Source organism: Cynocephalus volans, chromosome 9 (genome assembly GCF_027409185.1).
Source record: "Cynocephalus volans isolate mCynVol1 chromosome 9, mCynVol1.pri, whole genome shotgun sequence".
NCBI classification, from domain to species: Eukaryota; Metazoa; Chordata; class Mammalia; order Dermoptera; family Cynocephalidae; genus Cynocephalus; species Cynocephalus volans.
Genome location: NC_084468.1, coordinates 59,014,852 through 59,031,111, shown reverse-complemented (window position 1 = coordinate 59,031,111; position 16,260 = coordinate 59,014,852). Strand labels below are relative to the sequence as shown.

Genomic DNA, 16,260 nt, shown 5'->3' with positions numbered 1-16,260 from the left:
ATGACCCTCCCTCTAAAACATGATAAATGATGTCACTTTGATTTTGAATGCCAAAACAAGTTTGTGTTGTACAATTTATATCTGTTTTTCTTAGCTTTGTTTGGACCTCTAGTTCAGCGAATGTATTAAACAAACTTTCAGTTTACACCATATCGTAATCAGTCCATAGCACAATCCACTCTTGATTTACTTATATGTTTACCTTTTTCCTTTGTCCTCATTTCTTTTTCCATTCTTCTACCACCATTAGGCACCAGTTAAGTACACTTAATATTACCTACTCATTCAAATTTGCACATATTTATGTAGGTAACTATTGATCCTGAACAATATGTGTTATTGATTTGAGTTTTTTAATTATGTAAATGATATTATGCTATAATTGATAGTTTCTTATTTATTACTCAATACTATTTTTCATATTTATCCAAGTTTCTATTTGTAAATACAGTTCATTCACTCTGACTTATCTATTCCCCATTAAAAAAAATTAGGTGTCTCCATCTCTATCCTACTACAAAGAATATTGTGAAGAAAAATTTCAAACATCTTCCTTTATGGATCAGTGTATGCATTTGAAACATATACCTAATATTGGGATCATAAGGTCACAGTACAAGTTTTCTGTAGTCTACAATCTCTAGGTATCAATCCTTATTTTAGCCATTGCAAATATCTTCTCCCATGCTATCATACATCTTTTATTGTTACATCTGATTTCCCTTTTTAAACATAAAGTACCAAAGTTGATGTAATCAAATCTATAATTTTTTACCTTATGTTTTGTGCTCTTCAAAGTACTATTTAAAATGTCTTTTTTATCTCCAAAGTTATAAAGACATTTGCCTGTGTTTTCTTCTGAAAAATGCTTAATACCTTTATTTTACTTTAACACGCATGCATTTAATACACGTATTTTATATTGATGTATGGTGTGAGGTAAGGACCCATGTCCCTTTTTGTCTAAGTGGTGAATATACTTTTATTACCACTTCTTAATAAATAACCCAATCAGTATGAGTTGTTCTCGCTGATTGTCTCAGTGACTTATGATATCACCTCATCCTACCGCAAGCTTTTACATGCTCATGGTTCTCTTTCTGGGCTCACTGCTTTGTTCAATATTTCGCTTTGTCTGTTAGGAAGTCAGTGGCATTCGTTTCACGTTATACATTATTACCTGGTTGAAGTAGTTCCCAGTATTTCCCTTTCTCTTTCCAACTTTATTAATTATTTATGAAAAATTTTCTTCCATATACATTTGAAAATTTTCCAAAGTTCTCAAGAAAAATATACTGCAATTGCAAACTAATTTAAAGTTATTGATATCCATGTTAAGTCAATCCATCTATGAACAATGTGATGGTTACTTTTATTTGTCAACTTGCCTGGGCCACAATGCTCAGATATATGGTCAAATATTATCCTGAATGTTTATGTAAGGGTGTTTTTAGATGAGATTAACATTTAAATCAGTTGACTTTAAGAAGACTTCTCTCCATGTGTAGATCTCATTTAATCAGTTGAAGGCCTAATTAGAACAAAACACTAACCTTTTCGAAGCAACAGGAATTTCTACCAGCAGACAGCCATCAGACTTGAACTGTAACATCAGCTCTTCTCTGGTCTCTAATCTTACAGCCCAGCCTGCAGGTTTTGGGCATGCTTGCCTCCATTTCCCATGAGCATATTCCTTAAAATCTCTCTTTTTTTTCCGTACACACACACAAATGCACACACTCATCTTATTAATTCTGTCTTTCTATTTGGGTCTTCTTTTATGTAAGTTACTAGAATTTAAAAGTTTTAAAGTACATGTATCTGTACTCTTAGTTTATATTTTTAGTTGCTACAATGAATGCTGACCTTTTTTTTTTTTTAAACTCTCAATTCAGGTTGATTATTGCTGTTATGAAAGAATATTATGGATTTTTTGTAATGCTTATATTCGGGCCAACTTGGTGAAATATTTTATTATTTCTAATAGTTTCCATATTAGTTATTTAAATTTTACCAATATTTGTATAAATGTACGTGGACAATTTATATCTTTCCCTTTCAATTTTCACACATTGTTTATTGTCTTTGGTAAACTTAGTTTGATATAGTATTTAGAGGGAGGGTGGAACTAATTCTTCTTACTTAAATATGATTAAATATGCCATTTTTACATGAATGTAAAGCTATATTTTTAATAATTTCACTGTCATCTCTAGAGTATGCATTATAGATATTTCTGTGTTATGTATTTGGTAAGGAATTTATATAGCTACCTTGTTTCGAAATGTGAGTGTGAAAGCTTATATAAGGTACAAATGCAACCAAAAAAATAAAATTTTAGTTTATGAAACAAAAAATGTAATATACTACTAGTATGTTAATATACTAGGTGAGACTGGAGAAAATTATGTTAAGTAAAGTAAGACCGACAAGGAAAGAGAAATACCTCACGTTATTGCTCATAACTGGGTGCTAAGAACAAATGAATTAAAGGATGGATAGATGGAAGGAAGGAAGGAAGGAAGGAACGAACGAAGGAACGAAGGAAGGAAGGAAGAAAAAAGACCACAACAATATGTTGAACTTTCAGAAGGAGAGAACAAATCTAAGGATACTAGAGTTGTGGGGAGGGAGGGAGGGGGTTTGGTAAGTGATAGGTCAGGTAAAGTGTGTAAAAAAAATTACAGTTTGTAGTAATGAATATGTTAATGATAAAAATTGAAAATTAAAAAAATAAAAGTTAGTCTTCATTAAAGAACAAGAAAGAAAAAAAAAGTTGGTGATAATATTAGCATCCAAGGATAAGTAGAGAATACCCAGTATGGTCATTGTCTTTATAGTAAATAAGCTTAAATTGGAAATTTGGCTCTGCTACCTACTGCTGTATTGCCTTGGACCAACTATTTGACATCCGTGGGATAGCTTCCTCATCTGCAAATGTATACGTATATCTAGGCTCATTAGATGTAAGGAGTTCAGCTGATGCTAGGAGATAACAAGTAGTCAATAATTTTTAAATGCAGACATACACACGTACAGACTCCTCAAAAACATTTAGAACATGCTAGAAGACAACTCAAAATCTGATCGTTTTTAATTGGCCTAATAAACAATGATTTCAGGTCATATTTCAGTCTCTTCCATGGTTGAACATATATAAAGACAAAGCTGATCTAATAATTCCAACACACTGAGAATCACGTGTGGCTGTTTTATTTTTGTGGCACTAAGCTTTCGTATTAAAAGACTGATTTTTTTTTTTTTTTTTTTTTTTTTTTAACAGGAATTGGAAGAGTTTGTCCAGAGCTCTGGAAAAGATGGAGTCGTGGTATTTACTCTGGGGTCAATGGTCCAAAACCTCACAGAAGAAAAGGCTAACATGATTGCATCAGCCCTTGCCCAGATTCCACAGAAGGTCAGATAATATTATTTTCTGAGGAACAGCTAATGTAAAATCCAAGAAAGTATCCTAAAAATGTAGGAAAAGTTATTGGTAATGTTAGTGCTTAAAATGTAAAGAAAAAAAGCATTAACTATCAGAAGAGGGTAGCTACAAACATTGGATAGAAACCTAGCTTAACACATGAAATTACAATCAAGAGAACATATTGCAGAAGTTTTAAAAAATAATGGTTTAAAAGTCATTCACTTATCTTAAACAATCTGTTAGACTTCTTCCTGGTTTCTAAAGCTTTTATGGAGTCTAAGCTTTTTTGATGTTCTTGTTTGTTTGTTTTTAAATCTGAGGCATACATACAAGTTAAAAGCAAGATGTTGGCGAAAGAGAAAAATGTTCAAATATATAATTAACTCACATGATTCCTTGAGTCTATATTAAGTTTTGATTTTTTTTTTTTTTTTGGATTTGCTATAAATATTTATGGGGTAAAAGCTTTCATGGGGTAAAAGCTGACCGTCACCACTTGTGCCCAAGATGTGATGACCAGATCAATACTGCCAGCATGCCCATTACCACAAATTGCAGTTATACCTCATGTCCCCCACCCAATTAATCCCCAACCTCCATCCCCATCCCTGCTTCCCCAATCCCACTTTGCAACCCTAGGTATGCTCTATCCCTCTGCAAGGCCAATGCACCACTGTGGTCTTTCCTTCCTTCCTTCTCTCTTAGCTCCTACTTAAGTGTGAGGACATGTGGTATTTTTCCCTATGTGCTTTGCTTATTTCTCTCAACATAATTTTCTTCAAGTTCATCCATGTTGTTGCAAATGACAGAATTTTATTCTTTTTACATAAGAGTAGTTTTCCATGATGTGCATATACCACATTTTCCTTTTTCAGTCATCCATAGATGGACACTTAGGTTGGTTCCTTATCTTGGTTATTGTAAACAGAACTGCAATGAGCATGGGAGTGCAAGTCTCCCTTCAACATGATGATTTCTATTCCTTTGGCTATACACCCAGAAGTGGTATTGCAGGAATGTATGACAAGTCTATCGGTAGTTGTTGGAAAAACCTCCATACTGTTTTCCATTGTGGTTGTACTAATGTACAGTAGCACCAACACTGTAGGAGCATTCCCTTCTATCCACACCCTAAACAGCATTTCTTATTCTCCATCTTTTTGATTATAGCCAGTCTAACTGGGATGAGATGATATCTCAATGTGCTTTTAATTTGCATTTCCCTGATGATTAGTGATATTGAGAATTTTTTTCATGTACATGTTGGCCATTTGTATGTTTTCCTTAGAAAAATGTCTATTCATCACCTTTGCACATTTTTTAATTGGGTTATTTGGTATTTTTTACGGTGTAATTGCATGAGATCCTTGTATATTATGTATATTAATCCCTTGTCAAATGTACGGTTTGCAAAAATTGTCTCCGACTCTGTAGGTTGGCATTTCACTCTGTGGATTGTTTCCTTTGCTGTGCAGATGATTTTTAGTTTGATATAGTCCTATTTGTTTATTTTTTCTTGTGTTGCTTGTGATTTGGGGCTCTTGCTCATAAAGTCTGTGCACAGATCTAGTTCCAGAAGAGGTTCCCCTATTTTTTTCCTTTAGTGCTTTTATGCTTTCAGGTATTATATTTAAGTCCTTAATCCATTGTAAGTTGATTTTGTTATAAGGTGAGAGGTGCATGTCTAATTTCATTCTTCTGCATATGGATATCCAATTTTCAAAGCACCACTTATTGAAGAGGTTGTCTTTTCCCCAATGTATGTTTTTGTTGCTTTTGTCAAATACCAGAAGGCTGTAAGGCTGAGGGGTGGTTTCTGTGTTCTCTGTTCTGCTCCATTTGTCCGAGTGTCTGTTTTTATGCCAGTTTTGGATAGTCTAGCTTTGTAGTATAATTTGAAGTCAGGTAGTGTTATGCCTCTGGCTTTACTTTTTTTGCTCAGGATTGCTTTGGCTATTAGGGGTCTTTTGTTGTTCCATTTGAATTTTATGATTGTTTTTTCCATTTCTCTGAAGAATGTCATTGGCATTTTGATAGGGATTGCATTGAATCTATAGCTCACTATGGGTAGAATGGACATTTTCACAATGTTAATTCTTCCAATCCAAGAGCATGGAATGTCTTTCCATCATTTTGTGTCTTCTTTAATTTCGTTCAGTAGTGGTTTGTGATTCTCATAATAGAGATCTTACACATCCTTGTTAAATTGATTCCTATGCATTTTATTTCATTGGTAACTGTTGTAAATGGGCCTACCTTCCTGATTTCTGTTTCTGCTAACTCATTACTGTACAATATAAATGTAAGTGATTTGGGTCATTTATTTGTATCCTGCAACATTATTAAAATTATTAACTGGGTCCAGGAGTTTTTTGATAGAGTTTTTAAGTTTTTCTACAAATATAGTGTCATGTCATTTACAAATAGGGACAGTTTGATTTCATCTTTTTCAATCTGGATACCCTTTATTTCTTTCTCTTGCCTGATTGTTCTGGTTAGTACCTCCAGTACTATGTTAAATAGAAGTCTTGGGAGTGGGCACACTTGTCTTGTTCCAGTTCTTAAAAGAAAAGCCTTCAGTTTTTCCTCATTCAGGATGGTACTGGCAATGGGCTTGACAGAAATGACGTGTACTGTGTGGAGATACTTTCCTTCTAATCCTGATTTGCTGAGTCTTTATCATGAAGGTACTTGGAATTTTGTGAAATGCTTTTTATGCATCTATTGAAATAATTACATGTTTTTTGTCCTTGATTTTGTTGATGTGGTGTATCCTGCAGAATGTTCCATGTGCCGATGAGAAGAATGTATAATCTGTAGTTGTTGGGTGAAATATTATGTATATATCTGGAAGGTCCAGTTGGTCTAAGGTATAGTCTAAATCCTGTGTTTCTTTGTTGATGTGTTGTCTGGAAGATCTGTCCCATAGTGAGAGGTGTGTTCAGGTCACTCACTATTAACACATTAGAGTCTATTTCTTTCTTTAGGTATAACAGTGTTTGCTTTATATATGTGGGTGCTCCAGTATTGGGTACATACATATTTATTATGGTTATATCTTCTAGCTGAATAGATCCCTTCATCATTTTATAATGACCTTCTTTGTACCTGTTTATGGTTTTTGATTTAAAGTGTCTTTTATCCAATACAAGAATAACTACTCCTGCCTGTTTTTGGTTTCCATTTGCATGGTATATCTTTTCCAATCCCTTCACTTTTAATCTGTGTTTGTCTTTACAGGTGAGCTGAGTCTCTTGAAGACAGCGTATACTCAGGTATAGCCTTTAATCTAACTGGTCAGTCTGTGTCTTTTGAATGGGGAGTTTAATACATTCACAATTAGGGATATTGGCAGGTATTATTTAACTCCTGTTTTTTGATTTCTTTTTGTTTAGATGTTTTAAATTTATTTTGTTCATTACCACCGCTTTCTTTCTCTTCTTCAATGTTAGTTGGAAATTTAAGTTGGCATGATTTAGCCTCATTCTCTTTCTCATTTGCATTTTTTTAAATTTTATTTTATTTTGTCAGTATACAATGTTTTTGATTATTGTGGCACATTACCAAAACCTCCCTTGCACCTCCCTCTCCCCCTGCCTCCTAACAACCTCATATCTGTTCACTTGTCCTATCAACTTCAAGGAATTGTGATTGTTGTGTCTTCTACCCTTTCCCACAGTTTATTTGTGTATTTATTTATTTATTTTTAGTTCCCACAAATAAGTGAAAACATATGATATTTCTCTTTCTCTGCCTGACTCATTTCACTTAATATAATTCTCTCTAGGTCCATCCATGTTGTTGCAAATGGCAGTAATTCATTCTTTTTTATTGCTGAGTAGTGTTCCGTTGTGTACATATACCACATTTTCCATATCCACTCATCTGATGATGGACATTTGGGCTGGTTCCAACTCTTAACTATTGTATATAGTGCTGCAATGAACATTGGAGAACAGGTATAGCTTCGACTTGATGATTTCCATTCCCTGGGTCTTTTCCCAGCAGTGGGAAAACTGGGTCATATGGTAGATCTATCTGCAAATGTTTGAGGAACCTCCATACCATTTTCCATAGGGGCATTTTTATTTTAACAGCAGGTTTTGCTCTTTCTTTTGCATCTGTGACAGTGATCATCATTCAGATTCCAGCTGAAGGACTCCCTTGAGGATTTCTTGCAGAGCTAGTTGTGTGGTGGCGAACTCCCCCAATTTTTGTTTCTCTGGGGAATATACTATTTCTCCCTCATATCAGAAGGGAGCGTTGCTGGTTATAGAATTCCTGGCTGACAATTTTTTTCTTATGGTATTTAGAGTATATCATCCCACTCTCTTCTTGCCTGTAGGTTTTCAGTTGAGAAGTTTGCTGTTAGTCTTATGGAGGTGCCCTTGTAGGTGAATTGACACTTTTCTCTTGCTGCTATTAGAATTCACTCCTTGTCTTTGAGCTTTGCCAATTTGACTATAGTGTGTCTTGGAGAGGATCTTTTTGGATTTAATCTGTCTGGGTACCTTTAAGCTTCCTGGAACTGAATGTCTTCATCTCTCCCTACACCTGGGTAATTTTCTCTTACTATTTCCTCAAATAGGTCTTCAATGCCTTTTCCTTTTTCCTCCCCTTCTGGAATACCCATGATTCAGATCTTAGAGCATTTGAGATTGTCTGCTAGCTCTCTAAGATTTTCTTCATTATATTTAAATTTTTTTTTTCCTTTTTTGTCTGCCTGGGTTATTTCAAAAAGATTGTCTTTGAGATCTAAAATTCTTTATTCTGCTTGCTCTAGCCTGCTCCTCAAGCTGTCTGTTGTGGTTTTTTATTTCATTGAGTGAATCTTTTATTTCCAAGAGTCTGTTGCATTCTTTGTAAAGGTTTTAAATCTCTTTATACATTTCCTCCTTTATAATCTGGATATTTTTTCTTGTTTCATTGGGTTCTCTAATTGAATCTTCACCTATCTCTTTTAGTTTTCTTAGGATTATTTCTTGGAATTCCTTTTCAGATATTTCCATCATTCCCTGTTCTGTAGGATCTTTTGCTTGAGCATTACTGTACTCCTGCAGTGGTGTCATATCTTCTTCTTTATTTGTAGTTCTAGTATTTTTTCGTTGATGATTTGGTGATATGGTAGAGAACTTCTTGCTTCTATTACTCTGTTCTTCTCCTATTTCTTCTATATCTTCTTTTTGAGGGTAAAGATTAGCTCCTCTATTTGTAGGCATTGCCTGTGAATCTTCATATATTGATGTAGTTGAGTGTGCAGCAGATTACAAGTAGAGTGGCCATGGCTGCTACTGTGATGGTGAGCCATGCTTGAAGTGACAGTAGCTGTGGCAGTGTATGTACCTCACCTTGGCTCCTGTTCCACCAGTGAGCAGGGCTTTCCCAGGTTGGAGTCTTAGTCCCCAAAGGCACGTGGGGCTTGTCTCACCTCAGTGCCTACTGGGGCTCTAGGCAGCTCCCTCCAGGGCTGGAGACACTTTATATTTAGTTTTAATTAAGCATTTTGGGCCAGGACCTGGTTGAGCCTGTAATTAACAGCTTGTATTCCTGAGGTATTTCCTAAATAATGGTTGTTTTATTTATTCATTCATTCATTTTTTAAAATACATTTTTTTCATTATACACATTTATGATTAGAGTGTGTTCTTTAATGTATGCATATACTGCATGATGGTCCAGTCATAGAAGTTACTATATCTATCATCTAAATATTTGTCATTTCTTTGTGGTTATAACATTCAAGGTCCCCTTTTCTGGCTATCTTGGAATATACAATACAATATTATTAGCTATTGCCATCCTAGATAACCAGAACTATTCTTCATATGTAACTGTAACTTTGTTATTTTGTATTGGTCTACCAACCTTTCCCTTTTGCCCGCACTCCTTCTCTGGCTCTGCTAACCACTAGTCTATTCTCTATTTCTTTTTTGTTGTTGTTAATTTATTTTTCTTAATTGACTCATGATAATTGTATACATTTATGAAGTTATGAAGTACATTCATGCTGTGTAGGGCATTTAGTCTATCCTTCACTTCAAATATTTTTTACATCTCTATTTTGGGAACATTCAGCATCCTGTAAACTAGCTACTCAAGCTACACAGTCCTTTGTTTACTGCAGCCTCTGCATATTGCCATAGAACTCTAGATCATATTCTTCCTCTCTCTCTACAATTTTGTAGCCATTGTCCATCCTCTCCCCATCCCCCCTTTCTTCTCCCCTTACTACTTTCTTGTAACCACTATTCTACTCTCTACGTTAATGAGATCAACCTTTTTATCTTCCCCACATGAGTGAGATCATGCGGTATTTCTTTCTCTGTGTCTGGATTATTTCACTTAAAATAGTTTTCTCCAATCTTATCTATGTTGTTGTCAAGGGCAGAATTTCATTTGTTTTTATGGCTGAATAATATTCTATTGTGCGTAAATACCACATTATCTTTATCTAATCATGCATTGAATGACATTTAGATTGGTTACTTCACTGATATGAATAGGGCCTCAATAAACAGGGGAGTGCAGGTACAGCTTTGACTTGTTGATTTTCATTCCTTTGGATATATACCCAGTAGTAAGATTCCTGAATCTTCTGGCAGCTTTATCTGTAGTTGTTTCAGAAATCTTCATACTCTTTTCCATAATAGCTGTACTAATTTACATTCCTATCAACAATGTATAAGAGTTCCCATTTTTCCACATCTTGGCCAGCATTTTTTTTTCTTCCTTTTAGATAATGGCAATTCTAACTGGGGTGAGGTATCTCACTGTGATTTTCATTTGCATTTCTCATATGATTAGTGATGCTGAGCATTTTTTCATATATTTGTTATTCATTTGTATTTCTTCTTTGAAAAATGTGTATTCAGCTCCTGATCTATTTCAATGAAGTAAAAATTATTACTTATACAGTAAAAATTTTGTGAAATTTACAATCTCATACAATATCATTTTTTGCTAACACAAAAGGTTAGATTATAACTGAGTGGTGTTTTTCTTAAACTACCATGGACAATTTTTCTTTCTACCTTTCGTTAAATAGACAATTACATATAATTTTATGTTTGAAATGCTATTGATAATGCTTGTATTCACAACAAAATTTCTTTCAAAAACTATTTGTGGAAGCAGAACCTGTTTGTATTAGTCTGTTTTTGTTACTTATAACAAAATACATGGAACTGGATCATTTTTAAAAAATGAAATATATTGCTCACAGTTTCAGAGGCTGGGAAGTCTCTGGTGAGGGTTTTGGTGTTAGTGACAGTGACACAAGGTATCACATTGTGAAAATTGTGGAGCAGAGAGAGACTAACCTCCTTATTCATTCTCTTTTTAAAGCCCTCCATACCATACCATGACCACCATTTTTAATCCACTTACCATGGTATGGTCCTACAATCTAATCACCCTTTCAATTACCATAAAATGATTTTTCAACCTATTAACACTGTCAAAGTGGGGGTCAAGTTTTGGGGAGACACTCAATCCAAGGCACTGTTTTGATAGTTCTTTTGATTCCATAGAAAATTGTATTATTGTTATTTTTTATATAGAATTTACATGTTTATGCGGTATCCATAGTGTATTGTTTCAATACCTGCATATATAGTTGCTAGCATATTTATCACCTAAAGCTCTACTGTGGTGATAAAATTCAAGATCTTTTCTAGCTATCTTGAAATACATAATACAATATTATTAGTTGCCATTACCATAGAACACCAAAACTTATTCTTCTTTTCTCACTGTAAATTTGTACCATAGACCAACCCCTTTTCAATCCACACTCCCATCCTGAGCTTCAGGTAACCACTATTCTACTCTCTACTTCTACGAGAAATCCTTTTTTAGATTCCACATGTGAATGAGATAATGCAGTATTTGTATTTCTGTGCCTAGCTTTCTTCAGTTAACATAATGGTCTCTAGGTTTATGCATGTTGCCACAAATGGCAGTCATTTTTTTTAATGGCTGAAAAATATTTTATTGTCCGTATACACCATATTTTTTTTATCCATTCATCCATTGAAGGACATTTATAAATTCCATCTATTAGACATTGTGAGTGGTGATACAGTGAGCATGGGATTGTAGTTATCTCTTCAACATACTGATTTCATTTTATTTGCATATATAATCAGTACTGAGATTGTTAGAGCATAAGGTAGTTCTATTTTTTTGTTTTGTTTTTTGTGGACCTTCCATACTGTTGCCCATAAAGCCTGTACCAATTTACACTCCCACCAATGCTGTTTAAGTTTTCCCCATTCTCTGCATCCTTACCAACTTTTGTTACTTTTAGTCTTTTGGTTAATAATCCCTCTACCTGGGGTGAGGTGAGGGGGCATTGTGGCTTTGAATTGCAATTTCCTAATGATTAGTGATGTTCAGCACTTTTTCACATGTTCATACCACAATGTCTTGGTTATTGGAGCTTTATAGCATATTTTGAGGTCAGATAATGAGATACTTTCAGCTTTGTTCTTTCTTTTTTATCTTTAATTCCTTTTTTAAAATTCTTTTTTTATTGAAATGCAATTGATTGCACATACCAGTGTTAAGGGAAATACACCAGGCACAGAAACAGAAATACTTACTCATAAATGAGAATTAAAAAATGAGCAAGTAAATTTAAAAGTAAGAAAGAAATATACAATCATCACAATAACTTGTTGAACTTTCAAAAAAAGAGAACCGAACTGAGGCCACTAGAGGTGGGAAAGGTGGAGGTGGAGAGGGGCCAGCAATAGATTGGTAAAAGGCCGCAAAATATGATTACATTGATAATGCAGAACATAGCAATTATCCTGATTTGAGCATCACATAATGCACGCATTTAAATATTTTATCTAAAAAGAATCTTCATAAAAAGATTGAATTTTCAATTGCCTTAAAAGACAATGATTAGAGATGACTTCAAGAAAGGTGGTGGAATAGGAAACACCAAGAATCCAGTTTTCCACATAATAATTACACTGGAAAAAATTATATAAGGTAGCTATTTTGAAACTCTGGTATCTATTTGAATGCTTGCAAATTCCAGGGGAAAGCCTGGCTGTTATATTATAAAGAATTTCAGTCAATTTCAGCCTTTAGCACAGAAGTGGCTACAAATTCTCCTTTACTCAACACCATGGCAGGAAACATGTCTGCATCCTTCCTGTGAATGTGTGTATGCAATGTGTGTATGCAATGTGTGTATGCAATTTAGAAAGTCATACACGTGCCCACGGAAAGGTACATGCTCAGAAAAACACCTGAGAAAACGTCAAGTTTTTGCTTCAGGCTGATCCTAGAATAGACACCTTGCAACAATTAAAAAGACAAGCCCTCAGGAAAAAGGGTCTTCTGATTCCAGGGTTAGTACATTATAAGGATCAATGTCTAGTCTTCAACAAGTATCACAAAGCACAAAAAGAAATATGAAAGTATGGCTCATTCAAAGAAACAAAATGACAGAAACCATCTCAGAGGAAGCTCAGACTTAGGAATTAATACACAAAAACTTTTAAAAAATTGTCTTAAAAATGCCCTCAAAACTAGGGGGTATATTGACAAGAAAGACAGAAAAATAAGATATGGACAAAATGAGAATATCAACAAGAAGAAAGAAATTATAAATGGGAAACAAAAGGAAATTCTGGAGCTGAAAAGTAAAGTAGATGAAATTAAAAATTTACTGGTGGGCTCAAAAGCACATAGTAGGAAGTCAAAGAGATTATTGGCAATGAATAAAGAACAATTGAAATTATTGAGAAAAGAGAAGAAAAAAGAATAAAGAAAAGTGAACAGAGCCCAAGGGACTTGTGAGATACTATCAAATGGAACAACATGTGGGAATACTAGAAAATGAAGAAATAAAAAAAAAAATGGCACAAAGAATACTTGAAGAAATAATGGCTGGACATGTTCAAAATTTTATAAAGGACAAGATTCTATAAATCAAAGAAGCTCTGTACACTCAAAGTAGGATACACTTAGAGATCCATATCAATATACATTATACTTAAGCTGTTGAAAGTCAAAGACAATGAGAATCTTGAAAGCAACAAGGGAGAAGTAGCTCATCATAAATGCCCCCAAATCAGTTGCATTTATGTACCCAAATAATGAACTAATGGAAAGAGAAATAAAAAAAGTAAGCCCATATACAATTGTCACCAAAAATATAATAAAATACCTAGGGATCAATTTAACCAAGGAGGTGAAAGACCACTATAATGAGAACTACAAACCACTTCTAAAAGACATTAAAGAAGACACAAAATGATGGAAAGATATTTCATGCTCTTGGATCAGAAGAATTAACATTGCAAAAATGTCTATACTACCCAAAGTGATCTACAAATTCAATGCAATCCCCATCAAAATACCAATGACATTCTTCACAGAAATGGGAAAAAAATTAATCTTACATTTCATATGGAACAACAAAGACCCCAAATAGCCAAAGCAATCCTGAGCAAAAAAATAAAGCTGGAGGCATACCTCTACCTGACTTCAAATTATACTACAAAGCTGTTGTAACTGAAATAACATGGTACTGGTATAAAAATAGACATTCAAACTGGTGGAGTAGAATTGAGAACACCAAAATCACACCTCTAGATTACAACCGTCTGAATTTGGACAAAGGCAACAAAAATCTACCTTGCGGAAAAGACTGCCTCTTCAACAAGTGGTGCTGGGAAAACTGGATATCCATAGGCAGAAGAATGAAACTAGATATGCATCTCTCACCATACACTAAAATCAACTCAAAATGGATTAAAGACTTCAGTATAACACCTTAAACTGTATAATTACTAAGGGAAAATATAGGTGAAACACTTCAGCAACTTGGTCTGGGCATAGGCTTTATGAACACAAGTCTGGAACCACAAGCAGCAGAAGAAAATATAACAAATGGGAACATATCAAAATAAAAAGCTCTGCACAGCAAAAGAAATGATCAACAGAGTGAAATGACAACCTACAGAGTGGGAGAAAATTTTTGCTAACTGTACATCTGACAATGGATTAATATACAGAATATACATAGAACTCAAGCAATTGTACAGAAAAGAAATCAAATAACCCAATTAAAGTATGGGCACAAGAGCTCAATAGATATTTCTCAAAGGAAGACATACAAATGGCCAACAGGTATGTGAAAAAATGCTCACCGTCACTAGTAATCAGGAAATGCAAATTAAAACTACATTGAGATACAACCTCACCCCAGTTAGACTGGCTATAATCAAAAAGACTGTGAATAACAAATGCCGGCAAGGTTGTGGAGAGAAGGAAACACTCCTACAGTGTTGGTGGGCTTGTAACTTAGTAGAACCACTATGGAAAACAGTATGGAGTTTTCTCAAACAACTACAGATGGATCTTCCATACGATCCAGCAATCCCACTTCTGGGTATATATCTAGAAGAATGGAAATCATCATGTCAAAGGGATACCTGCATTCTTATGTTTATTGCACTTTTGTTTCCAATAGCCAAGACATGGAACCAATCTAAATGTTCATCAATGGATGACTGGATAAGGAAACTGTAGTATATATGGACATGGACTACTATTCTGCCATTAAAAAAAAAATGAGATTTGCATTAGCAACAACATGGATGAGTCTGGAGAAACTTATGTTGAGTTAAAGAAAGTACAGAGGGATAAATAACACAAGTTCTCACTCATAAGTGTGAACTAAGAGAAAAGAAGGAAGGAAAGAAAGGCCACAGTAGTGTGTTGGTCTTGCCGAGGGAGAGAGCATTCCTTGAGCTACAAAGTGGAGTGGTGGGGGCAGGGAGAAGAAGAGGGAGGGAAGTTGGGATAATTGGGTGGGGGACACGGGGTACAAAAGCAATTTCTGGTAATGGGAATGCTGCCAGTTTGAATCTGGCTCTCACATCATGCCACAAGGGGTGACAATCAGCTTTGTATCTCACGAATATTCTTAAGAAAATAAATTTAGGGCTGACCACGTGGCTCACTCGATAGAGTGCGGCTGCTGGGAGCACGGCAGCGCTCCCGCGGCGGGTTCGGATCCTATATAGGGGATGGCCGGTGCCCTCAGCGAGCGACACCAAGCCAAGGGTTGTGATCCCCTTACCGGTCACAAAAAAAAAAAAAAAAAAAGAAAGAAAAAGAAAAAGAAAAGAAATTTAAAAAACAACAAAAAAGTAGATGCTCATCATATAAAAGTGACGTGTGACAAGATTATTGATCGATTTCGCATCAGAAACCTTGGAGGCTAAAAGGCAGTGAGCAGATATACTCAAAATGCTGGAAAAAAATGTCAATAGAGAATTCTGTATTCAGCAAAACAGTCCTTCAAAAACGAGAATGAAATTAAGATATTTCCAGATAAACAAAAGCTGAGGGAGTCCATTACCAACAGACCTACTTTGTAAAACATATGAAAGAAAATCTTTCAGGTTGAAATTAAAGGCTGCTAGAAAGTGACTTGAACCCATATAAAAAAATAAAGACCCACAATAAAGATAAATATATGAACACTTATAAAAGTAAATACTATTGTTCTTTTAATTAGAATTCCACATCTTACTTTTCTCAATGTTTTACAAGACAAGTGCATTAAAAAATTATCACTCTATGATATTTGGCAAACAATATGTAAAGATTTAATATGTGACATCAATAACAGAAAGATGAGTTAGAACTGTATAGGAAAAGAGTTCCTGTATGCTGTTGAAGTTAACAACCAATGGTCAAAGAAGAAATCCCAGGGCAATTAGAAAATATTTTAAAATAAGTGAAAGACAACTTACACAAAATTATGTGAGAATTCTGTTGCTCAGAGGGAAATCTATTGCTGT

At 34.7% G+C, this 16,260-nt stretch overlaps 1 protein-coding gene across 1 annotated transcript in view; it reads left to right on the top strand.

Moving 5' to 3' along the window:
* Positions 1–16,260, top strand: part of LOC134385605 (UDP-glucuronosyltransferase 2C1-like) — a 37,534-nt gene that overhangs the window by 10,271 nt on the left and 11,003 nt on the right. The window contains 1 exon segment of the mRNA XM_063107316.1: positions 3,284–3,415. Within this exon segment, the coding sequence (XP_062963386.1) occupies positions 3,284–3,415 (132 nt within the window).